At 41.5% G+C, this 26,261-nt stretch overlaps 2 protein-coding genes across 2 annotated transcripts in view; both read right to left on the reverse strand.

Moving 5' to 3' along the window:
- The window catches only part of UBE2J1 (ubiquitin conjugating enzyme E2 J1), a 44,967-nt gene extending 40,916 nt beyond the window's left edge, over nucleotides 1–4,051 (reverse strand). Inside the window, exon 1 of the mRNA XM_049818361.1 lies at nucleotides 3,981–4,051. The gene's annotated coding sequence lies outside the window, so the exon portion shown is untranslated. The remainder of the gene's footprint in view (nucleotides 1–3,980) is intronic.
- A 1,024-nt stretch (nucleotides 4,052–5,075) lies between these two features.
- RRAGD (Ras related GTP binding D) lies at nucleotides 5,076–24,006 on the reverse strand. Its single transcript, XM_049818364.1, has 7 exons — nucleotides 23,660–24,006; nucleotides 16,973–17,268; nucleotides 16,361–16,560; nucleotides 15,266–15,380; nucleotides 9,251–9,393; nucleotides 7,270–7,418; nucleotides 5,076–5,472 (listed from the first exon to the last, which is right to left on the reverse strand). The coding sequence occupies exons 1-7, from the start codon at nucleotides 23,805–23,807 to the stop codon at nucleotides 5,321–5,323; spliced, it is 1,203 nt and encodes a 400-aa protein (XP_049674321.1). The 5' UTR covers nucleotides 23,808–24,006; the 3' UTR covers nucleotides 5,076–5,320.
- Nucleotides 24,007–26,261: the final 2,255 nt, after the last annotated feature.

The following is a 26,261-nucleotide window of genomic DNA, read 5'->3' on the forward strand; positions in this document are numbered from 1 at the left end:
CCTGATGCTAGCGCTCTCAGGTAACTGGCATGCTCACCCCAACTTACACCCCTCTTCATTGACAAGCTGAGGTTTCTCTTGGACATAGTCAGGCTGTCTGCTCTCCCTGCGCTGCGCAGAGGCTCCAGAACATCACTGCTCTCTTGCTTTAGAAATCCATTTTCAATTTCCAGTGGGAACATGTTCATGCCTGGTTTATACTATGTTTGAACCAACACTATCCTTTAGTTCAGCAGAGTCCAGAATGGCTTTTAGTTCGCACTAAGTAGAGATTAAAACCTATATATAGGGTAAATCCTGCTACAATAGCAAAGGCAGCGCTGATACTGTCCTGTAAGTCACTGCTGGGGCACTGCTAGGTGGTCCTGAGGACCATACGGTGCAACTGAGCTCGCTCAGACCACCTCACCATGGTTCAATGTACACGCGTGCATCTTGGTGTGATAAGCCCATTGTCTTTTCTCAGCCTGCCTTTTGGGAAAGAAGGCAGCTTGGAATACACTGTGAAATGCTCTGGCCTATACACTAGGCCACTCTGTTTTTTTTTTTTGTCTCTCATGTTTGCGCTCATCATGAGGTGTTTAAACCCAACCCTTCTCAATTTAGGCCATGTTTAGTTGTTGGTTTGGTTGTTTGTTTGTTTTGTTGTTGTTTTTTTTTAAAAAAGGACATCAGTGGTTTTTTCTCTACCTTCTGGTTCTCAGCAATTCTGAAATAATCCTTCTATCTCATAGCAGCTCCTAGTGTTATTAAGGAAAATATTCAGTAGAGTTATCTCCTCTGACTAGTCTCCTGAAAATCTTTTACCTTATCAAAAACATATTAGTTTAGTCCAAGAGACATTGTGACAGACTGCTGCATGAGATCAATTTTTTTCCCTGGACGTATTTATCTGTATGAATCTCTTCTTTTAAAATATGTTCTGCAGACGACTAAGAAGTGTTTAAAATCCAATTGCCAGCATAAACTGTAACTTGAATATGAACACATATTTGTATGGCGTGCATACATACCAAGTTACATAAATATGTTGTATCTTTTAAGGACATTAGTAGCGTGTAATGGATTTTATACAATTTAGATATTTTTGTACTCAATATTCAGTAGCTTTTTGCTCAAGACCTAGCCTGTAGCTCATAACACTTATAAGCCAAAGAGAATAGGCTGGTAGGAACCAAGGAGACTGGGTATCTGACCTGTTTACAACAAAACATGTATACAGAGATAGCAAAATGAGAAAGGTAACGCAGAAGATATCAAGGAGAAAACAAATGAAAAGAAACAGTCTCTTAAGAGTCTTTTTTAAATGTAGCCATTTGTGGATATGGGCATGAGCTAATGTGGAAATATTAATACAGTGGGAAATCAAGTGGGATGTCAACCATATGCCACCATAATAGAAGAGCCCAAAAGAATTTCCCAACCAAGCTTATGTCTCATTTCCCACACAGCTGAAATGGGTGAAGTTGATGTGTTTATCTGTAATGGAGTAAATTCACATGTGGCTATCAATAAACATTCAGCATAAGAAATTTTGGTGTTAATGATCTGATTTCCCCATTGAACAGGACAGAGGTAAAGCTGCAGCAACAAAAAACCACTATGTAATAATGTCATGCACATCATTCAGTACAAAAATCGAAAAAACCTCAATGTTGAATTTAAGAAAAAAATATTCTGTAATGACTAGTGCAAATGACAGGGACAGTAAATGTGTCATTAAAGCAAAGAGTTGCTACTGTATATGATGACCTGTTCAGGGTTATTTTCTTTAATTCTTCAACTTAATCTGATGATGCATAAAAATGGAGGGAGTTTATAGGTTAAAATTTCTGTTAAAAATCACTACAGTACTTTCACAGAATGAACTCCCTTAGTATAAAATGTTATCACAGGAGTGCAATTTCACATGCAAGAAAACCCAGAATTTTTGTTTTGATGAGAAAAAATTGTTCCACCACAAAACATGAGATCTCAAATGATCCATTTGAATTACGCTTTATCAGAGTAGTTTGCTCCTGTTGATTACACTTCCATGCTAACGCACAGCATGGCTGTAATCACAGAATTTTAGAAAGACATTCCAGCACTGTTACACTTTAAATAGCCACGTTCCAGTGCATGCTCAAGGATGCTTTTTAACTCTTCAAAGAATCCATTAAGTACTCTGGGCTGCTGGCTATTGAATTACTTACAGAGATTTCCTGAACTACAACAAGTTGTTGGAACCAATGTGTTATAGTTATTCAGCTTCTGACTTTAATGTGTCTATGAGATACTAAATTGGTTTGGGTTTATTCTAAACCAGTGTTTTAAAAGAGACACATCTAGGTCAATAATGGTCCCTGCTATGCCTAGGCAACACCAACAATATATAAAAAAGCAGACTCACAGATCAGGTATTTTGGAAATACTACACTATTCAGGAAGTGATGACTTCTTGCACAATTTCTAATTTTAAAAAAGGTATCTCAACACTGCCTTGTCAGAATTCACTGTTGTTGTATATGGGGTATTTAATCCCTTTAAAATAAAAACTAGAATCTCAATAAAATTTAAAAAAAACCAGGAGATTTGAAATAATATGTTCTTTAAAAAGAACAACCTTGAATGCCTCACTCAGTGCTCAATCACTTCAGCTAGAACATGAAAATCTGAGATACTAATTAGAAAATGATTACTCAAAAGTGGAACACACAAGTCAACACTTAAACTGAAAATACCAAAGTTAAACAGTAGAACTAATGCATTTTTAACATTCTTCCAATGTTATAATTAAGCTTATTTGAAACATAAGTAATGTGATAAAAATTATGCTTAATATCCAATTAGAAATTTTACACATTAGCTAAAGTCACCTTCACTAAATTATGCAGCCTAGTCTACGTCAAATTCTGGAGAGGACTACAGGAGCTAACTTAATTGTCTTAAATATTTAAGTTGATAGTCCTAAATACATGGGTATGCATGACTACATAGAACTCAGGCCAAATATATGGAACTACATTCTTTAGTTATGATTCATACCATAGCCAGTATGATGAAATACTTTATTAAAAGAGAAAAAAAAAAAAAGAAAAAAGTGTCTGGTCCAGCCTGGTAGGTGTTCTTTGTCCCACATAGTCAGTCACCTGTACCTGAAGGAGTAAAGGGAGAAGGCAAGAAATTATGGCAGCCCTTCAGTGAAAGCCCTGTGGACTGGAGAGCTGTCAGGAGCTGGCTCTTACCCACCACTGCTTTGGTGAACTCTGAAGACAGCTTTGTATTACTTTAACTGAAGAGTTGGTCAGAAGAGCAGCCCTCACCCAAGGTGACAGATGGTAACAGTACCAAAAGGAATGCAAACTGTCATTTTGAAGCATTCTGCTTTGATTACAGCTACTGTCATCCTTCACACTGGCACCAGGACTGGTACTTTTCGCTATTCTCAATGTTTTTCACCTTCCTGAGCACCTAGAACTGCATTACTTACAAGTGAGTCTCGATGGAGCTGAGCTCCATCTATCGACTAGCACTTTTTTTCTAAGGACTCCACATATATTCAATAGATTCATGCCAAAAGAGCCAATTAGTTCTAAAAAGATAAGTTGCGTAAAGGGTAAAGGGTTTGGAAAGCACCGGTCTCCCTTTTGGCAGGTGTTTGTGTACAGAGCCTTTGCACTCATGCCAACTGGCTCTCCCAGCTCTTGTACTCCGTATAGTACTAGAACTTCAAGATGTGACAATACATAGCACAGAGAAAATCTGCATTTGCCTTCAAACCACAACTGAATTTACACTTGCTTACCACAGGTTAAATCCCTCCTTGTTCAACAGAAGCCAGCAAACACTGGGGGCTCTTAACTTACTGACAGACATGCAGCATTATGCCTTACCTTGGCTAAGAGAAAACTTTCAAATTCCATCTTCCCATCTGTCCCCACAGCTAGCTCAGCTAGGGGCAGATTAGTTATGAATGCGTGAAGTACAGCTCCCCTTACCTGTTTCTGGTCTACAGCAAGCTGCCTCCCATTCAGGTCAAGCTCTTCCCACTCCCAAGACCTGCCGACAACACCGCTGGACCGCACATGCAATTGGTCTGCGGCAGGACTGGGGGGAAAAAAAAAAAGATTTGCTCTTCTGACTAGAAACTATAATTTTGTATCATTAATGAAACAAAACCAGTGAATACAGAACTCGGAAAGTAAGTTTTACTTCTTTTTAGGTTTGAGAGTGCTCTGCTGGCCGATCCTGTAGTAAGTCTGCCCATGATCAATATTAAAATAAAAAGTAGTGATTTACGTTGATTACTACAGCAGGTAGATTGTCCAGTCCTCATTTTAATGGTCTCTTCTTGATTTCAGTCACAGGTGTCCCTATTAGAGGGTATCAGAACCCAGTGCTCACATCTTTAGGACTTTCTATCAGTACATCGGAACGTCAGGATGGAAATACATATAGATTCTTCAGTACACCAACTGTAGATGTGCAGGCTCTCAAAACAAACTCAGCAATGTAAATTCAACCTTTCAGATACAACACCCTCCTCTGAAGCCTTACAAAAATACCAGTGCAACATAGAGCCATTTTACAAAACAGTTATCTTTATAGAAAGGTATTTTAGTAGTATATGCTGAGGTAAATAATAAAAACAGACCCAACAGAGGGCATGACCAGTGTTATAGAGAATTCCGGATGAAATTTGGCCAAAAGCCTGTTTTATAAAAGCTAATATTTACCTACCAGTTATGATCCCTGGTAAGGTGCTTATTGCTGTAATACTCCAAAATTATTCTTCAGTTTACAAATTGAAAAATATATGAAATTAGATCTGTATGAATGTTAGGTATTAGCTGTCACAAATTTTAAAGGCATTGTACCAAGTTTTCTTAATTGTTTACTAACCAATTTGATTGTAGCAGGTAAATAAACTACAGCATACATTTTACCTGACACCATGCATCAAAATCACCATAAAAACTAAGTTTATCAAAGTCCAACTCCACAAGGAAAACATGAAAAAGTGCAAATTATGTACCCAGTATCTCTGTCACAGCTGTTTTTTCTTAATATGGCATGAAAAAAGTTTACAGCATATATTAAGAAAATTCTTACAAGTGTTCACCTCAATGCTTATATATACAACATTTTGCTCAAAGTGCTCACTATATGAAAAAAACTGATTGAATAAAAATATTTAAACAGTGCTTTCTGAACATTCAGGGAAAATTCATATAATACATCAGTCCCATTTGTTTTCCTCTTCACTCAGTGCAATGAGATGCAGAAGTCACACCAACTTCACGAAAACTTTGCTTGCCACATTGCCAGAAAACCTCAGTTACAGTGGCATTCTTGGTGTCCCATTGGGAGTGGGTCTTTTATTTTTTTGCATGTGGCTTTGATGTTTTCGAGATCTTACTACTTTCATTCTTACTTCAAATACTTCTTGTATGGCTTTTCGAAAACAATGGAAATTGTAGTCTATTAATCCTACAGAGACAGAAATGTTTTCCATATTAATAAAGACATTTATACAAATTAGGTAATGAAAAAATTACTTATATTCTATATTTAGTGAAATACCACACTGTCTCTCTGGAGGTCATAATCAGTGAATTTTCCAGGCATTTTCTTCTGTGCTAAGCAAAAGCACGTTTGATAAATACAAATAAATCAGTGAGCATTACAGCTTCATATTATGTCCAATATTAAATATACTTCTTAGTCTTAAGAGAAAACAAATAGAAGTTCATTGGCGGATAACAAAGCTTTAACTTAATAAAGAGCTTTGAAGAAGTGCTCAGTATACTACAATAAAAATTAAAATCTTTCATAAAATATGGTGTCATTCTGTAAATTCGCTTTACAGAATAACTGTGATAAAAAGAAGTAGCATCTAGTAATCAAGGAATTTTTATTTTTTGACAACACATAAGCTTTGAAATGGATACTTGATAGAAATATTACCAAACAACAGCCAGCCGTATTTCATCTTACATTGCAATTGAAAAATAACACATAGACATGCTGTTAGATTACGTACATACATAATAGGCAGATAACATTACCATGTGAGTGGGCTGAATGTGATCCCACAGAAAAGCTGTAAAGCCATACTGGTAGTCAATTAGAAGACTTACTGGGTGCTACAGCTGTGTAATACTACAATACAATTTTAGAATTTTGGTACTGAGCTTGTGACCTTATTGACGGTTAATGATGTAAGCTGCCTTAACTCAAATACCGCAGTGTTTTCCACTTCAATTTCCCTAACAGGAGATGATACATATTTTAAGTGGTTTAAATCTACTGTGTTACACTTTGATTTTTTTCCAGGAATTACTTTCCTTCTCCCTAGAGTTCAGACAAAATATTATGTGGAAGTCACCAGGCACCAAAAGCTAATCTGCATTATAATACCAGAGCTGTACTGTCAAAGAGTACAAGCTACAACAAGAAGTGTCCCAAACTATGTAGACACAACAACCTGACACAGTTGTGAGAAATTCGACCAGTTGAAGTTCTATAAAATAAAAGCTAAATAGCCTGTCAAACAGCCCAGCAGACACAGTATGAGTACTGCATTCACAAACACACCAATAATGACTGGTGAATTAAATATCACAAGATGGGGACACAAGCTCAGATGATGGCTCATTCTTTCACTGCTCAGTTCTAGTCTCAGGGCATTTCACTAAGACCAGTAACACAGTGAACATCATGCCAGCGAGCAGAGCTATCATGAGCCAAGCTTTCAGTATTGACCTTGACCAGGGTCAGAGAGATAACCAAGAAATTTTATGCACTTTAAGTGCAAAATACAAAAGCCACCTAGGTCCCAAATATGCAGCTTCTCAAAAGCCTCCTTTCAGAGATGAAAGCAAGAACATATTTATTTCTATCAGCCAGTTTCAGTAATTTTCCCTTGGTTATGGCACACAAGCTGTTCCAAATGCGTATGCTGGCGCCAACAGGTACAAATCAATGTTAGCCAAGATAAACTGACACATTCTACTGTTGCAGACGGAAGCTTTACTGCACTGGATATAAAGTTTCATATGCTTTCATATCAGAAAGTTGTCAAATACATTTACAATTTCATCTTATCTTAATGCCACCACAAATACTTCATGCTTTAAACAAGTTTTGTAAGCTCTATCAAGCTGTACTTACCTTTAGTATTTGTGATACAGCTAGAGACTGTTATCAGCTAATGACAACCACAGTCATTCATTAACTCGCTAATATAAGGGAAAAGTAATGTGATACTAGAAAAGAGAAAAATACCTTTTCTCTCAAAGCTTTCTTCTCTGACAAAACAAACAAGAGCAAGGAATTTTGTCACCTCTTTTAAATAAAGGACAGTTGTATTGTTCAGTTTTATGATTGCCATTGATTCTTTGTCATAAGGAGTTCCAGTGCCATCATCTTTAAGCCTAAAGGACAATATTCAAACAAAGAAACAAACAAGAAAAGATAAGCCACCAGATGAGCTAACAAAAGTACTCCCACATTGGTTCTTTCACCAGATAATCTCAAACTTTATGAAATTTCATTTTAACCTTTCAGAAAGACTTCATTCAAACTCCACACTATGTAAACTAAGAAGACACAGAGATTAAATAACTTATTGAATCACACACCAAATCTTAGATCCGGTGCTAGAAATTGTTTGATTGCCAAGTACCTGAACTGGAGCCTTATTTTTTCCTCTGTTAGTTACCAACCATTTACTACAAGGTTGTGTTTTCTTTTAATCAATGCACTATATTATGACTTCATCTAAAACACATGAAACAGTAAGTCTGTACTGACAATTCCAAATGCAGTAACCTTGCTTGAGCGGTGGCAGCTGACTGATAGTTTCAGCCATCTTGAGACTTTGCTCATGAGATATTGCCTTTTGCAACATCATAACATGAAAAGAGATTTCTTTTTCACAGATGGTGTGTCATGATGATCACTATTAGTTTTGTACCTTGTAATTTTACCGTTATTTCTGAATGCACACACAAATCTTGTTAAATGGGCAGTTATCACCAACCTCCCAGAACAATTAGTATCAATAATATATTAAGGTAGCAAGTTCCACAGATGATCCAGGAACAGAGGACAAGGAATGAATTGTAATATAATTTCTTTAGTCTATAGCTAAAGCATGGCAAGCAGATTTCTGGTGATAAATGCTAAAAGGTTACACAAAGACAGTGCCAGAGTGACATTTTGTGAAAAGAGCACCCCACAAGTGGTGTTGTATAGAGAAAAATTAAACACATAGTCTTTTGAACTACACAGCAGCATCTTTCTCTGTACAAAAAAATGCCACAGAATCAGCATCCTTTATTGTATACCTCTGTAAAACACAACTTCTTGTACAGTTACTGAAGTGACCAACTGCAAAATCTGAAACACACAGTAGAATATACTATCATAAGAAATTTTAGAAAGGTATTCAACAATTTGTTGGTCTTTTGAAGTTCTAATGCTTGTTGCACATCTGCACCAGGATTCTCCCTTTCACCTTCTCCAAGAGTGCAAGAAGTCTACCAATGGGTAAGAATGCAAAGCTACCAAAGAATACCACACTCTAAGCATGCTGCTGTTTAGCCTGCAAGTCTATGCATCTTAATGCACTAATTCTTAATGTGCCCCTACCTTTCCCAGGAATAGCTGGCATTACATTTGGCCAAGGGCCAAGCCATTTGAAACATAATTTGCAAGGAGACATACATGCTAACCCAGCAGATCTCCAGTTGGTAATGTGTAAGGAGGGGAAACTGAAAAAACGCCCACAAAGGTCATGAAGGGAAAAGAGGACAGAGAACTGAAGCAATAGTGAAGCAGCTCTCTGAAGCCAGTAGAGGCCACCAGCTATTAAAGTAAACAAAACTAAATATGGCCCCACTTTTTTTTTTTTTTTTTTTTTAAGATGGGAGGCATCCTTCTGTTGAATTAATCCCTGGGGAACAAAAAGATAATGTATCCCTTTATTTTAGGTTGGTTACTTCCCACTCCTTCCTCCAAATAAAATTATTAGCATAGAAAGAGGAAGTTGTTAACAAAAGAGGCTGGGCAGGGAACTGTGCTTGTTGCTGGCAGTGGATCTGTACCTCAGAGGCTTGCTGTTTCCTCCTTCTTCCCTGTCCTGACAAATTAAGTCTGGCAAATTACACATTCTCATTATTGTTTATACCCACATCATTCTAATTTTGAGGCCGTTCAGATTCTAGGTACACAGTTTTATGAAGAACATTAACAATTTACTTACCCATATATACAAGAAATGTCAATCACAACATCTATCATATCACAGCAGAGCTCGTAAGTTTGCATATCCACTGGAGTACTGTCCGTTGCAATATAGATCTTACTGACTACATCAAATAAAAATGCTTTTTCAATCCCAGAATTCTATTTAAGAAAAGAAGAAAGATAAATAAAACAGAAGCCAGGTCTTCAAACTGATACCAAGCTTTTTTGTTCCCCTACTTGCCTGTTATACAAAAAGCTAGGCTGAAGAAGTGGAAGTTAAACTGCAATCAAGCTTGTTGGGAAAGAACAGTACACACAGCACTGCCATTATTTGTAGCAAACTGATGCTCACAGACCTTCCAACAGTTTCTCTGCCTCTGAGCAGACATAACACCAAGTTACACTCCCAAACTTCCCTCTCTGGAAAACATCTGGAAAGATTACATTTATTTTCAGTGGAAACTGCAGGGGAAAAAAATCTTCCAAGATCAAGCTTTTGGCTTTTTGATTGTAACAATGGACATAAAAAGAGGGCTGTAATTTAAAGGCATTCTAGCTGCACAGGTAAGAAGGTGAAAACAAGGGGAAAAAAGTTGATGGACAAAGAAGGCAGTAGTGTTCAGGAACTAATTTCTCAAGGAAACTGAGAAATTGTCTCATTGAGGTCTGTAGCTGTTTTACTGTCAGGTTCCTTAGAACATCTTTTAGGATCACAAGAGAAAGACCAGTATTTCGATGGTGCTCATTCAGTTTTCTTGTAGCACTGGTGGTTAAAGCCATGTTTATAATGCTAAGGCTTACTAATGTGATGACAGCCTATGTTCCTATGATCCTGCAAAGCTGATTAAGATTCTCTCCATACTGGAGATGTATTGTATTCACAGCTCTCAGAGGCTAGCCAGGAATGCTAGCTCATACTCTTCATGTAGATAAGGTAAACTGCCATAAGTCTCTGCTTCCTGGAAAAAAAAGAGGAAAAAATGTGTACTGCTTAGCTGAAAACAGTAGCCTTGCCTGCTGATATCAAGGGATTGCTCCTGGGCAGCTGTCCCAGCATTAACACAAACAGCAATTTCCCAGTATTGCTAAAGCTCAAGCTATAAAATATGCTTCAGAATCCACCTACACGGAAAGAGAAGCAACTTTCTCCCATCAAACTGAATTTTCTCCATATATGGGCTTACCTTTTTAATACAGTTTGGGACTGCTGCCACAGCAGTTTTGTAACTACCAAAAAAACACACTGAAAACCCCTAACAATTTTTAATAGCTTCAGCTTCCTTTGTAGTTGCAGAACTTTTCCTTTTTTCTTCTTCTTTCTTTTCTAAGTCAACTATTTAATACATAGTTAAGAGACTAAAGGGACCCTCCCACTTTCCAAATTTCCTGAAATAGGTAGACAAGTTTCAAGGCTAGGTATGCTATTGAACACTGGCCAGCAATATTTTGGGCATTTGCTTCTTAAAGAGGCTTAATTCTTCCACCATCGCGCACACATGGCTAAGGCTGGAAACATCTATCAATAATAAAAGAGTATAGCAGTGAATTTCTTGCATTTCATTATGGAAAAGACTCTGTGAGTGGCATGTTTCAGTAAGTCATTAATAAAAAAAAAAATATTCAAAACAAAGTATACACAGTGGATACCTTACATACATGGGCTAAAGCACATGATGTACAAGGAGAGTCTCAGAGAACTGGCTTTATTTAGCCTGAAGAAAAGAAGGCTTGTTGCTATCTATAAATACCTAATGTAAAGGTGCACAAAAGACAAAGCCAAACTCTTCTCAGAGGTAGAGTGTTGAAGGAAAAGAGGCAAAAGGCACAAGCTGGAATTATGACTTGATAGAAGAAAAACCAAAATTTACCATGAGAGTGGTGAAGCACTGGGAGCACGCTGACCTAATACTATAGAGTTTCCATCCTTGGAGACACACAAAGCTGGACTGGACCCACCCATGAGCAACTTGCTCGAACTGGCCTGACTCTGAGCAGGTCCCTTTCAGCCTACATGGCTCTAAGTCTACGTTCTTTGAGCACTAAGAACAGAAGTGTATGCATATTTATTTTGGTTATTCTGGTGACACATGATAATTCTGTAATTTTAATTTTTAAATAATAATTCTGACAGCACCTCACATACTTCAACAGATGCTGTCAAATAAGATTAATCACAAGATTTACCTGTAAATATCATATAAATATACAGCCATAATTCATTGCTAAAATATGTATTTGAAAACACAAGTCATTTTAGACAAAAGAAGTTGGAACTCGAGCCCTGTAGTGACATTCATGAGGAGTCAATTACAAAATTTTGTACTATATAAAGAGAGATATAATGATAATTTCAGCTGTACAGATAAGAAGTACTTTAAATTATTAAGATGCCAGTGACAATATAATAACATTTAACAATGAGAAGTGTTTTTTCCATCTCAGAACTCCAGCTGCTGCAGCCTGCCTGTACTTGCAGTGACCATTAAAAAGGTTTTCATCTCGAGATGTTTGCCATGCCAGCAGTTAGGCCTGCTGGTAAGGGCAGAGCTTGGTGTTTTAGCTTAAAACATGCTTGTTTTCAGTTGTAACTAATACATCATGGTAGGACCTGCTGAGAAACTGGCACATATTTGCTTCTGTTGAACTTTGTATGGTGACAGAAACCTCTGCGAAAGGGTAGGATGGACTGCCAGGAGTAGCAACCACTAAATTGTACCCACATGACTTCAAAGATCTCATTTGCCAGGGTTTTTAGTACAACTTCAACTGAAAAAGCAAAGGATTTGCCAGAACATTTGTGAGGAAATTGCTCAAGGGGAAAAAAAAAAAAAAAAGAAACCAACAGTACAAACAATAATTACAAGTCATAAAAAAAATCAGGAACCAGTGGATAAAAAATACTATTCAAAGAGACATTACATCATTAATGCTCAGTCAGGGAAAATGACAATAAGAAAACAACTGTTTCTGTTACTAGAGTAGGAGCGTTCCTTATTAGAGAAACAAAGGCCAACAGCTGCCTTATGCAACTGAATGAAATGCTGCCATTGATGTCAATAAGAGCAGGGTCAGAATAATCACTAGTTATCTCTGATGCAACCCTACAGCCTGGAAAGAAGATGCAACATGCGCTAGAAGCTCTATCAAGTGCTCTGAATTTATCTAAGAGTATTCCAGGGTAATCTGAACCAAAAGAGTCATTGCAAAAAGTCTTCTGCCATGAATATATGAGATTTTCTTTTGGATAGGTAAAAACCATGACATAATTGAAATTTAAACCGTGTTTCTCAACTATACTGAGTGTGATAAAGTAGAAGGCAGTTTCTATTCTGGAATGGGTTCAGTAAAACTGGTAGTGTTACTCCAATTCCTAGGTTAGGTAACAGGGCCTATCTTTTTCCTTCTTGAAAGTATGAAAAGTAAGCCAGAATTTGGCCCTAAAAAGTAATTTTTAAAAGAACTTACAGGATATCACCAGTCAGTTACAGTTCGAGATGAATTTCAGACAGTTATTTAAAAACGTCTTGTGGCAAACAGCAGATTTTGTGGATGAATTTTCATTTTAAATAACACATTTGAATTTAGATTATTAAATTTAAATCATTAAATAAACAAAACTGTACTTCATTTTATTTTTATTGTGATAACTCGTTTTTTTGTTTTTACACATACTTTTTAACATCCCTCACCCCCCCACCCCCAAACAACAACCCTAAAATGAAAATCCACATTCCCATGTCATACGACTTGATTGCTTGGTAAGGCCACAGTAATTAAAAAACAGACATCCTTCTATATGAAGCTGATAAGAGTGTTAGTCAAGTAAGATTTATGTGGGTTTTGAATGCCAAACCAACTGTTATTTTATAGTTTACAAGCAGTTCCATTAAAGAATGTAGAAGCAGTATTATCACACTGATGGTTCCTCAAACGTACAAGCTAACACACTGTGGCACTATAAAGTTAGTCAAACACCTGCTGTGAACTTAAGAGTGATCACAGATTTATTTTTGTAATCATCAGCTTTTTGTGTTAGAAGTCTTAATGGCATAAATGAAAACACATCCTCATGAATATTGCTGCAAAATCCAAACTAGAACACCATTACACCCACACTTTGATATCCAACACACTGGCTTCCTGGGGTAAGGCATGACCAAAATCCATGTCAAGATTTGCTGTCACTAAGTTGCTAAAGTAAAAGAGGCACCTGCTAACTAATTCTATGCTTTGGAATGATGTTTAGTCTTTCTGTGGTTGCAAATAGAGTCATTCTGAGCCTCCTGTCTACAGATAGAAGATACTCATAAAAACAGACAGCAAGCATGCTGAGGACACAGCTACAACAGCTACCGCTTGCCCTAGGTCATTAACAAACTAGATTTTGCTCTGTTTGGAGCTAAGAAACAGTCTGAGACTGTTTCTCCTACTGAATAGAGGACATAGCATGCCTCGCTCACTTTTTTTGGACTTCCCATTCATTTAAAAGACTTGTTCTTCCTTACAAATTACATCTGATATTCTAGATATTATTGGAGCTGCCTTCTGGGTGTTCCAGACACACAAGCAACTGTTGTCAGTCATTCAGGAAGCAGCTCGTGCTTGATTCATCTGGTGGTTTGGCAGAAACCACTTCTTCACCAACTCCAAACAGCGAGGAGACCCCATACAGAGATCTGACTCACAATTATGAGGGACTGAGGTGACTCTGGCACAAGGAGGACTATCATTCAGACAGCGTTCTCTTTAAGACTTGTGTAGCATATTCAGTAACCAATTGCTCCAGAACTGTTGTCATCACTCCTTCATTACCTTTCTGTCCTAAGTGGAGTTCAAGACTGGGTGATAACTGGTATATGGTCCAGCCATTTTGGCAGAAACAGATCTTGGTAACAAACCATTCATTATGAAATAGCATCATTTGTTGCCTAATAGTAAGACAGTAAGTTTTGGAAAGACCTTCCTCTAATCCTAGCTCTCCCTTTCAGCAACACATCCAACTTTTCTCTCTCTCCATTTTCACACCCTACACGGAGAAACTGTGAAGTCTAATTTTATCTAGTAGGCTGTTGTATGATATTAAATAATTTCATTACTTCAAAACCACAAAAAAGACACAACAAAATACCTTGCTTGGAAATTGAAGCTTGACAAATTAATGCTAGAGGTAAGGTGCAAAATTAGAATACTGTGAGAAAGGGTGCAGCGTCAGGAGCTGCTACAGCCTGACTTCACCAAAAACAAGGAGTTCCCCCTTTTCACAGCCTACTCACTCTGTTTCCCTTTGCTCACGGCCACATGTTCCCACCTCTTATCTTGTGCCAAAACAAGAGCATGTTGGACTCCTCCATGACCTGCTATTAACTAAATTCAACAGTGCATTAGTGTCTGTCCCCACGAGGGAACAGGTGAGTATCAGAACCAGTACAAAGGAGAGGAAGGGATCACACATACAGGAAGAGTGGAGCAAGCAATTACCTCCACAGTGATAACAAGCCACTAGATCTACAAAGCTCCCTAACTGGCCTTCAGAGTAACTATGGAAGCAGTGAAAGTTGTGATGCACTCTACCTCTAAAAATTTCAAGGCAAGAGAAGATTTTCTTAAGCAGGGTAAACTTCGATACAAAGTAGAATTAATTCTAGGAAGCATTATAGACAGCTCTACATAGGAGGTCAGACTAGATGGTGTTCGTTTAAGAATTTATTTACACAAATTTTAAGTACTACTTAAACAAATGCATGCAGCACAGACCTTTGCAACATTCAGATGAACGTATGAGCAGAAAAGTGATGACTGCTAATCCACTTTCTGTGATTCAGGAAATACTGTATCTCAGCAGCTCAGCAACACTCTTTAATAGGCAGGGAGGTGAGGCCAAGCTGCACGTGGGTGCATTTCAACTACATTCTGTTAATTTCTCCGAGAGTTCAAATTACTCATAATCTCTCAGAAGGCAGCGAACAGAGTACCTGAACATGCATGTTGGACATAACTGGATCTACAGACAAAGTATATAACAAGTACTTACTGAAATAAAGATGTTAAGCAGGTTTTCCAGTGTTGGGAGCTGTGGAATCAGTTTCTGTACCACTTTGCTAAATGCTTCAAATATAGAATGATCATATATGCTTGTCAGATAAAAGCTGGAAAAAAACGTCACCACATTTTCCTTTTAGCCACATACTGTGAACACGATGTACCTTTCATAATATGAGCGAAATGAAATATTGTCAAACAGCAAGTGCCTATATTTATGCAATTACCCCTTGTGATCAAAAGTCATGTCATGATTGAAGCATAGGACTTCATCTCTATACAAAAAAAGCCTAGACACTGCAAACTAGACCTTGATGTAGAACTTCATGATGCAACTCCCACCTTGGTATTCTTAGGAAAATATTTTTCAAATTGCAGGAGAGGAATATTACTGAGTATGTCTGTTGCAATCCACTCTTTGAAAGCTGTGGACCTATTTACTAATGCAGTGATGCAGTCAAGTAGTTAAGAGATCTAAAGAGCTGACATGTTCACAAAGCAGGTCTCTCTTTTTAATGTATTTGTACTTGGCTTTAAGTGCTAAGAAAGCCATGACAACTTGACGTCCTCTAGTTCCCAGTCTGCAGAAGTCCACTATTTTTCATTATCTGCTACAAGAATCTGCTTTCTCAGCAGACATAAGGCAAAGATACAGCACCTGTCTTCCCAAGTGGCTCCAAGCAGGCTGCAGCAGTGAGGACTAGTGATTGGGAGGGGACTGTGAGACAGAAAGGTTTGAAAGAAGGCAAAAGTCGTGCAAGTGGCATATACACTCTACTGGCTGGAGCTCTACTGGTTGCTGCCACTGTCCAAGCAACTTATTTCAAGACAGCAGATGCAGCAAAAACTGGTAGGACTCTGGTTTATTTGTCATCTGTTTTTAAGCACATCTCCTCTCCATCTTTCCCTCTAAGAAAGCAATCAGAAATAAGATACTTTGGATCAGGTCAAATGCAATGTCTCCGACCATTCTTTTCCTTCATATATCAAAAGCTTTTTGCCTCCTACCTCAAGAGGACAGAAAATGGTAACTTGTCAAATAAGCTGCTCTCCTCTTTAGGATTCTCTGCACAGCAGCTTTTCTCACCTGAGGTGAATCTTCTCTAATCCAGCATCTGCAAGGTCATCATTTGCCCTCTGGTGAATATCTCTTTGCGTTTCAATCTTGTGATCATCAGATAAACCATCCACTTTATGGATAAAGATTTCAAAGTTGATATCTGGATTCACTTTATAGGCTCTGGTCACAGTAAGATGCAGCCGAGCTAATGCTTCCATATAATCATCCTAATGAAGGAAAAAGAAAAGCTACAACGGTAGAAAAGTTCTTAAAAATATACATAAAATTTTATGACACTTTTAGAAAATGCTACAGTTCCACAACAGCTTAATTTTTTCTTATAAGTAGAAGCCTGAGCTTACATCCAGCATGTGCACCAATCTCATGCTGTCAGCACTTAGGAATCTGAGCAAGAACCTTGAGATGTTAAAGCAAGTTAGTTAACTTTTGAACATACTGCAAAGAGATTAAAAATAGTAAAGCAGCTCTTCAAGTTTTAATTACTTTCTTTTAATGTGTGTTTGTGGTGTAAGTTAAGTCATTTATTTGCTTCGAAAAAAAACCCCTCTATGCTTTCCAACCCATTTGTCTATTGCTGAAGGAAGAAAAGAAAAAGGTATCTTAAAGCCCACTTTTTACCTGAGAATCAATAACAAATATCAGTGCTCCAGTGCCTCTGAAAATCATCTCATAGTCAAACGTAGGGTCAAAGAAGTCAATTTGCCCAGGAAAATCCCATATCTGAAAGTTGACAAAGGAGCTGTTGGAAACATCCTCTCTGCAGATCTTGTTTGTGCTCTCCAAGAAGAGAGTCTCATTCGGCGACATTTTGTGAAAGACAACTTTCTGAATGGAAGACTTCCCACTTCTTCTCAATCCCATGAGCAGGATTCTTGGCTTAACTTCAGTACTGAATGGATCATTGAAATCCAAAACTGAATAAAAAAAAACACAAAAGAAGAAAAGTAATATACTATGGGAATATAATTAGTAACTGCCAGTTAACATGCATTTTATATTTCTTTTCATGACATTTTTACTTGGATTTATGCAAATGTTAACAATTTTTAAGCTTAGGGAGCAGTGCTACAGGCATTTTAACTTGAATTATTTGCCCCTTAGGCTATGCTATCAGAAAATCTGCTTCTCACCTCTAAGACAGAGACTGCAGAAGGCTTGATTGCTCAGTTTGTATGTGAAAAATGTGTTACCACACACAGATATCCTAAAATTTCTAGTTTTACTATAATTAACGCTATCCCACATACATTCTAACCCAACTTTAAAAGAGTATCATCCAGTAACAAATACCATTGACAACTGATAGCTACATCACACTGCTGGAAGAAAGGAGTAAGTTTGTGTTAGTTACATCTGTGTGATCTTCCTAAGGCTATATGAGGCTTTCCTTCCTATAAAGTAAGTAAGTAAATAAAGTCACACATCCCAGGAGCTCTAGGAAGAGGACAACTCAGAAGGCACATAATTCCTCTCTGTTGGGACTTCGGTGCTGAGCTGAAAATGGTATTGCACGTAGATGTAAAAAGCTTTCAAACACCTCTGTGATACCCTGTCTGCAGTGTCAAACACAAGCAATGCAAAAAACTGAGCTGTCAATCCTAAATCTGGAGTAAGTCTCACAGAACACAGCGGTCAGATTTAAAATACTGATCAGAAAACAGGCTAAAACCACTTGCTGTCAGGCAGGCCTTCTGCCACCTACTGAAGTACAGACTATTCAACGTAATTCAGAGCACAACATAATTGCATTTCTTTCTCTTTTTCTGCTGGGATAAATTTTGAATTGCAGAAAACTGGCACACATTTGCTCATATGCATCCTTCCTGCATATGCCCTGCATACTTTAAGTTATCAACTTTACTCCAAAGGTATGAAAATCCAAAACAAGAAACCTCAGCCACAACAATTTGAACCTGTCAATTTATCACGTAGCCTTATGGGCTGAAAACCACGTAAAGCTTGAAGGAATCCTTTGCCTAGGAGGATGTTTTGCGCCCAGGGGTGGTGATCACATCTGTCCTCCTGCGTTCCTCAAGCCTCACTCACAACTTTCAGAAACACAAGAGCAGGACGTGCCTGCCAGGAGGGCACAGAACCTTGGTCGCGTCTGTTTGTGCCTCCTGAGCTTCAGTTATGGAGAATTTAGGACTTCTCAAGGGAAGGTCTTGCGGTGTTAGCGTAAAACATCCCCTTGGCACCACCTACTGGCTCCTGCGTGGTTATGCCACTCAGTGTGGGCCCACGTCACCACAGTGACTGACAGTAGTTGAAAACTCACTATCGGTGGTATCCTATCCATTTTAAATACATTTGAAAGGCCTTGATGGGTATTACCACTTGCTGTACTCTTGTCAATTATCACACATGAAACACTGCCAGGCTGGAGCAGTGCGCAGATGAAGCTCCTTCAAGCAAAATAGCAACAAGTAACTCTGTAAGAATCTCATTCTCCTAAGGCAGCAACGGCCAACTTCTGCTGATCCACAGACAACAAATTTAGGAAGTAATAAGCTGCAGTCAACACGCTGCTCTACTCTTCCTGTGAATGTGAACAGTGATAGTACCCTCCTGTGGCTGCAAGAAACATGTGCCTACAATACTTCACACTTGTAAAGGAATAATAAACCTCTGCTCTAGGACGATGTAACGATATTTTATGTTTTGGGGGTACGGTCTTGTCAATAGAGCAAACCAAAGGTACAGGATTTAACGGTGTATCCTCCACACCACTCTCTTCTCTAACGTACAAATTTTCCACAGCTGCCAAATGTATAGTCCCAGTTTCATTAATGTGCATATATCCATACCTCATGCCGTTTGCATTGTGGCCATCAGAAGGAAAAATAATTTATTCAAAGCTTTACAAAAACTAGTTTGAATAAAATGCTTTATAAAGGCATATAAAGAACAGTCTTCCAGTTGAAGCTTTATTGTGTGTTTCAGAAAATTAAAAACCTCCCATTTACTCTGTACGCAACAGAAATTACAAAGTCTAATTTGCTAGATTTGTACTTTGTGTCCCCGTCCTCTACCCACCACAATAACACCAACTTCCCCCTGTATGTCTTATGACATATCCTCCAAATAACAGACATGACACGCTGTGGCCAATCTGGAGCTCAACACATGCTGGTTGGCCAGACCGTACACGCGTACACACTGGTTTGCCAGCTGCAGCCACAAAGAACACACACATCTGCTCGCCTGTCCCTCTGAAGACACTTTCATTTGGGTCTCTTCTCTCTTCTGGATGCCAGTTTTCAGCAAATTTGTGGGAACTTAATCACCTTTGAGACATCTTTCGTTCAAATTTGGTTGAAGGTGGACAGCAGCTTCCGAAGTTCTGACCAGTGATGAGACAACCAGAAGACAGGCTACCTACATAACTCCCCTTTCTTTAAGAAATAGGCTAAAAAACTCATATGTATCTAAAAAAATATTTTAAATACCTTGGGGTTTTACATTGTTGCTATATTAAATTATTCCAGACTGTTGGATTGTTATGGACTATAATACTTACTAGAAAGAAATTGCTTTATATTAAAGCCATACTAAAAAAAACCAAACAGTGTCAAGTGCAAACAGAGTTACCGATAAGAAGAATGAACACCAGCTCTTCTGCTAGTAATACTTACTTAGCTTTTGAAATCCTGCCAGTTCAAAGACAGGGAAATGTAAATGAATATCATCCAAACCTGACTAGATAGCAAGGCTGCTATAGCACTTTCCTCTGAGAGAGAGTTAAGAGATTACCTTATATGTAAAGGAATTGGACGATGCACTGCCTGCCCACATTCCTTTGCAGAGTACATGACAACTCCTTCTTTAATTTGCCACAGAAATGCCAGTAGATGTATCACTGCAACTTCCCAGACTAGGTTACTGAGTGAGATCATAATACGCCTAAGAGAAACACTAAACTTTTCTCTATTCTGTAATGGGAAAGATAATTTTCCCTATTGCGAGATGCAATGCATTTCATGCTTCATTCACTTTTGCAAAGAGTAAATGTTATAAAATGCCAGTTTCTAATGCATACCAACAGTTCTTCGTATTTCAGCTTTTCTAAGCAGCTATAAAGAACAGAAGTCACGCTAGTTAGACACCATATCCTTTGAAGCATTCACAAACGAAACTTAAACCCAAAAGCACTTTCCCCACAGAGAAGCAGTCAATTCCTTACAAAATTTCTGTAATTGCAATTGTGTCTTTGCTTATGGAGTGCAATTTGCTTGTGTTGCAACATGCAAAAGAGCCCAGCTCTGAGGAGTTAATTGAGAACTGCACGCAGTAGTCCTGACCTGTCTCACCAGGATGCACAGTACACAATGAATACTTTAATATCTCCTTCAAGCTATTAGAAATATTAATTGATAACTAAAATAGTTTTCGAAGCCCATCCTGAATTCCACATCAATTGCAATTAATTGTCAAAGCAGGTGACTATCAGTGCTTCACAGGCATATGTGATAGGGATGCCACATTGGAAGGTGTATTTGTAGATCTCACCAGTTTTCAAACGCCCAAGTAAAGCATGGCTGTTCATCCGCTCTAGTGATGTCAAGCCAAAATAAATTATTTTGCTCGTGTTACCGTCCATACAGTAACAAGCCCGAGTCTCATTTTAAACTAATACAGCTAATGATGATTATTTTTTTGTCCACTAATGCAATTATGTTATTTTTAAGTTTCAACCTTTTTTGTGTAAAAGAGAATTAGCAGTCCCAAACTTCCTGCTCATGTACCTTCAAGCTCACTGATCTCGTAGCATTTCCAATACTACGGTGACTGTGATATCTGCAGCACTTTGGAGTGCTGTCGAGACAACAGCCTTACAAAACACACACAACGAACACCTCTAATGCTAACAGATTGCCTGAGCCTAAAGAGTTAACAGAAACAGCTTATATGCAATCAAGAAAGCTGTTCAGCTACTGTGGGTTCATAAACATTGCAGAAATGCCTGGTGGAAGGAAATTCTTGTGGCTAAAGAAAAGACTCAGAACCAGAAGACCTGGTTCCACCCTGCCACAAGAGCGGCACTGTGCAATGATATGTCTTAAAGCTACTTTCTTGGACACTCTGCAGAGGGCTTCCTAGCTTCTAAATACTTTTTAATTGTATATACCAAAAATATGACTAGGCTTTATGTAAACTAAGTACTTCACTGAATATGACCCCATGTGTAAAGTAAAAAGATTAAGAGGACAAGAGACGTGGTTTCAGCATTCAGGCTGGAGACAAGAAACCAGTATGGGGTGAGAGATAACCAATATGAAGTTTTGAAATCTCCCGTATGCCTACAAGGACAAATTATGTTTTTACTTTTAAGCCTGGCTTCTCCTTTCGCTTTCAACAGCCATGCATTGAGGCTGTTCTCCTTGCATCACCCTTTCCATTCTTTCTTTGCGGAAAAGTGGAGACCGTGATGCTGAATTTTGGACTACTTACTGTACAGATCCAGGAAGAGAGAGGACAAAAGCTGGGAAAAGGAAAGCCCCTTGCCCTGCAGGCCGGTGTTAAAATACACAAAACACACACCCAAACCCCAACCCCCTCCATTACAGATGCTCTATACCTCTTTCTCCAGAGAATTCAGAATGTAACAGAAAGCCAGGGGATCTGGACTGTTAAAATGGCCCTTTGTTTTAATTCTGCATAAAAAAGGTCCCTTCGTGGACTGTCTTCTGCTATTCAGGATGTAAAGGTTTGTTTCTGTTAAGAAATTCTGTTACAATATTCTGGTGTTACTAATGAAGACACAATTGAAATTTGTATCAGTCTAGCAAAGTTCCTATTGAAAAATACCCAGATAAATTCCTCTGAGGACAGAATATGGATTACTTCTCTACAGAAAATGCTAAGTTAGTTTAGCACTAAAGAAATATGCTAAATGTGTTCTCTTTGGATTGAAATAAAGGCAATTTTTAAGCAGTTCCAAATAAGACTTTACTTAGTCTCAGCTACATCTCTTACATCCTAGCATTCCCACAGCCTTTCACCACTGAAGGCTTACACTCAAAGCCCTGACCTTCTCTCCTCCCCAAAATTGTGTTAGTCAATGCAGTACCTCCCATGGCAGCCTGTAGGACTCGGCCTTTAAGGAGAAGGGTTCTGCGTGCTAATAATCAAAGTAGCCTTAAAACATGTGGCCTTTTATTATGCTCTTATGAAAACGCAATTCTTTTTTCGCCCTGAGATACTGAGAGTTTTCCAAGCTCCTCTGTGAAATACGTCTCAGAAGAATGAATTCAGGCTCTGAATGAAAGCAACAGGCTCTGAGCCGGCATTGCCTCTTTTTCCTGAATGAGGCTGCTTTTCCTGGTAAGCCTGTCCTTCCTTGCATCACCATCCATCCCTACTGACACGGATACGCAGCGAGTAACGCGGGTCCTCGCACGCACAGGCACACGGACAGCAGACGTCGAGCAGAGCCTGCCGCTGTGGGACTGACATTCACAGCTGCAGGGCCGCCCTGGACACAGAGCCGGGTGCTGCCGCTGCCTTTTATAGCCTGACACCCAGCCCCCCGGCCTCCCTGGCACACTCCAGTCACATCACCCGGCTGCGGCCACTAATAACTAGTAACTCTTACCCCAGACACGGAAAACGCTGACAGGCGATTACCCCCTCCACCACCACCACCTTGCCTGCGCTCCTTCTGCCTCCTCCCTCTTTCCCGACCCCTCCTGCTACCTGTCAGCCCTTGCCCCGCTCCCGCCTCAGAGCTCCCCACTCGCACCCTGTCCCCGTCCCGTCCCGTCCCCTCCCACGGTCACCTCCGCAGCATCCCCGCTCAGCCTGGCCTCTGGCCAGGCAACCCACCCCCGTCCCCAGCGAGGCCTGCCCTCCCTCCGGACGCCTCGTCTCCCCCACGCCGCTCCCCCTGGCTCCCTTCGCTGCCCCCTAATCCCGCGGGGAGCCTCGCCTCCCCCCTGACCCACATCCGCAGAGCGGCCAGGCCCGACCCCCGGCCGCCAAACCTCACCTCCCCAGCGGCGGCCCCGTCCCGCCCGCCGCCGTCCTCTGCCTCGCCTCGGCCCCTGCCCCGCCTCACCCGCGTCTCGGCGCTCACGGGGCCGGCCCTGCCCCGCACCTCGCCCCACGCCCGCGCTCGTCGCCAGCCGCTGCCCCGCAGCCCCCTCCGGGGACGATGCCTGCCCCCCCCCCCCCCCTTCCCCGCTCCGGTAGCAGCCGCCGCCGCCCCCCGCAGCCCCAGGGCGGCCGCGACGCCGCTCCCAGCCACCCCCCCCCCCTCCTCCCCCCGGTGCCGAAGCCGCTGCGGCCGTCGCGGGTGGCACTCACACGCCTCATCGCCGCCGCTCTCCGCGTCCCCGTCCGAGAAGGACTCGGCCCCGTCGGCGTAGCCGGCCAAGCCCACGATCTCCTCCTCCTCTTCCTCCTCCTCGTCCCCCTCCTCCTCCTCCGGCAGCTTCCTCGGCACCTGGCTCATGCCGGCCGCGCTCCCGGCGGGGCTCCGAAGGCCCCTCTGCCTCCGGGCGGCCTCGGGGCGCGCCTGGCCGCGGGGGGCACCAGGTGCCGCGCTGGCGCCGTGCCCCGCCGCCGCTCCCCGCCGCCGCCGCCGCCGCTCCCCTCCCCCGCACGGCGCTCGGCGGAGCGCGCGGCGCAGCCTGCCGGCGGGGCGCCGAGCGAGCGAGCGAGCGAGAGAGGGAGGCGGCGTGACCCGCGTCACCTGACGCGGCCGGTCACGGGCCGGCGGGGCCTCCGCGCCCGACCGGGCCCCGCCGCCGGCAGGCAGGCAGAGCCGGGCGCTGCCGCGCTCGCAGGCGGGCTGCGGGGCCTGCCGGGCGCCGCCGCTTCCCGCCCCGGCCCCGCTGTCCCGCGGCGCCCTGCGCGGGCCTGGAGGCACGCGTGGGACCGGTGCACACGCGAGGCACTGCGTCTGGCGTGCGGAGGGGGTGGGGGACACGCCGCGGCGCCGGAATTACTTCTGGCCTTTTTATTACAGGTGGCCCTCCCGGGGCGGGGGCCTCGAAGTCGATCAAATCCTGCAGCCTCCCACCCCATGGAGCCCGAAATGGGGCTCTCGGGGCCCTCCTGCATCACCCCCACACGCGCCTCCGCCTTCAGCGTGTGGGAGACGGCGGGACTCGGGCATGGCCCCTGCCCGCCCGGCACCGCTCGGCTCACACACCCGCCGTCCCTGCTCGGGGCCCAGACGGTGCCTGCGGCCTGACCGGTGCTCCTTCCGTGCCGACCCTGTCGTATGGCCGGGTCCAAAATGTTAAGCCAGGCAGTAATGGTGGGTGGTAACAGATTCGCAGCGTGGGTGGGAGAGATTATTTTAGAAATAATACTCCGGATGAATAAGGAAGACTACAGAAAGCCACAGGAGTGAAAACTCCTTGGAACAGGATGAGACTTTGAAGCCCCTGACAGACTGAGGTGCACCCAGCTGCCTGCCATTGCTTCCTCCAGACCTGCACCACGAAGACAGACCTCAGCCAGGCCCCTCTCAGGAGTCTCCAGTGCTGCTCTTGTTGTCTCGTACCAGTCTAAGCACTGGAGCGTGTGTGTTAGCCCCCGGCTGTCATCCCACGCTGCCCGCTGTGGTGACTGGCAGCTGAGTTCCCGGTTCTCCAGCAGCCCGTTTTCCTCTGTTTCTGTTTCTCTCTTACTACTTCTTCCTGTCCCGTTCTCCCTCGTTGCATTCAGTGCAGTGAATGGACTTCTGTTCCGAGTCCCCATGCCTTTCCTGCAGCTGATCATTTTCCCACCTTTACGCTGCATGGCAGTCTTCTCATCACCAGGCCTTCCAGGCCGCACTAACCCACTTGAGATAATGGAGGCATGCTTTTGTCCGGGGGAGGGGGGGAAGAAGTCCCCCTCTTACGTTCCACATTGTGACAAATCTACCAATACGCAAACTTACCGAAATGCCTTTCTTTATTCTCAGTTTACCAACCTGCTTGGAAGTTTTGCTTGAACAGATTAACAACGTACCAAAAGATTATGGGATACATTTCCAAGTTAAATCCCTTACAAGGAATTAGGACTTAAGTTTGCAGCAGGAATTTTTACCAGTCATGTTTTCAGCATTGTCTTGAGACAGCCCTAGGAGGCATTAATCTGCTGAAAATGCCTGACGGAAAGAGGAGGAAAGTTTTCAGGTCTGTAATGAAGGACCATCTATCTCACCAGCTGACCACATCTGCGCAGAAAGGGCTATTAGGTTTCAAGGCTGGCTATGGGAAGTGGGCCTTGCCCAGAAATCAGACTGTCTGTATTAGGTTTCTTTTATACAAAGAGCTATGAAACATCATCAGTGGCAGAGGGAGAATAATTTGGAGATATTAAAATACTAAATGAGGGTGTAGAAGCTCAGGAATGACAGGACTGGTTACAGTGCGGCTCTTTCCACAACACTGATGTCAGTGACCTCGTGCTTGACCACAGCTTCAGGCTCAAAGCCACGTAGACTCCACGCAGTCCCATCGCCAGATAGGTTTTTAGAGTAGGGCTGAAGCACTTCTGCCAACCCCTTGGCAATATAATCTGTCCTGGACTCTACCTAAGCTTCAGGACTTGTTTCTCCTCTGTCCCTTTGCCACCAAGTTGTTCTCTGTCCCCTCTGCAGCTGGCCTTTTCCTTTCCTTCTTTTTCTTCTGTCAGGTTATTTAACTTTGAAGCCTGTTGCACATAATGAAACAGTGCCCAGCTTTCAGTAACAGGACTCATAGTAAGGGCAGGTAGACAAGGGGTTGAGTCTTTGAATAGATGGTGTGTACAATATTAGATGTGACTGGGCTTTGTCCGGAGGGAGCTGACTGAGGGAATCTGCAGGCAGCTGAGGGAATCCCTCAAGAATTTCTCTTCCCAACAGAAAAAAAACCAACCCATCCAGAAGAATACAAAATTGGCTGTCTGGATTAAAAAAGGTTAATAA

This window comes from Accipiter gentilis, chromosome 15, assembly GCF_929443795.1.
Source record: "Accipiter gentilis chromosome 15, bAccGen1.1, whole genome shotgun sequence".
NCBI lineage: Eukaryota > Metazoa > Chordata > Aves > Accipitriformes > Accipitridae > Astur > Astur gentilis.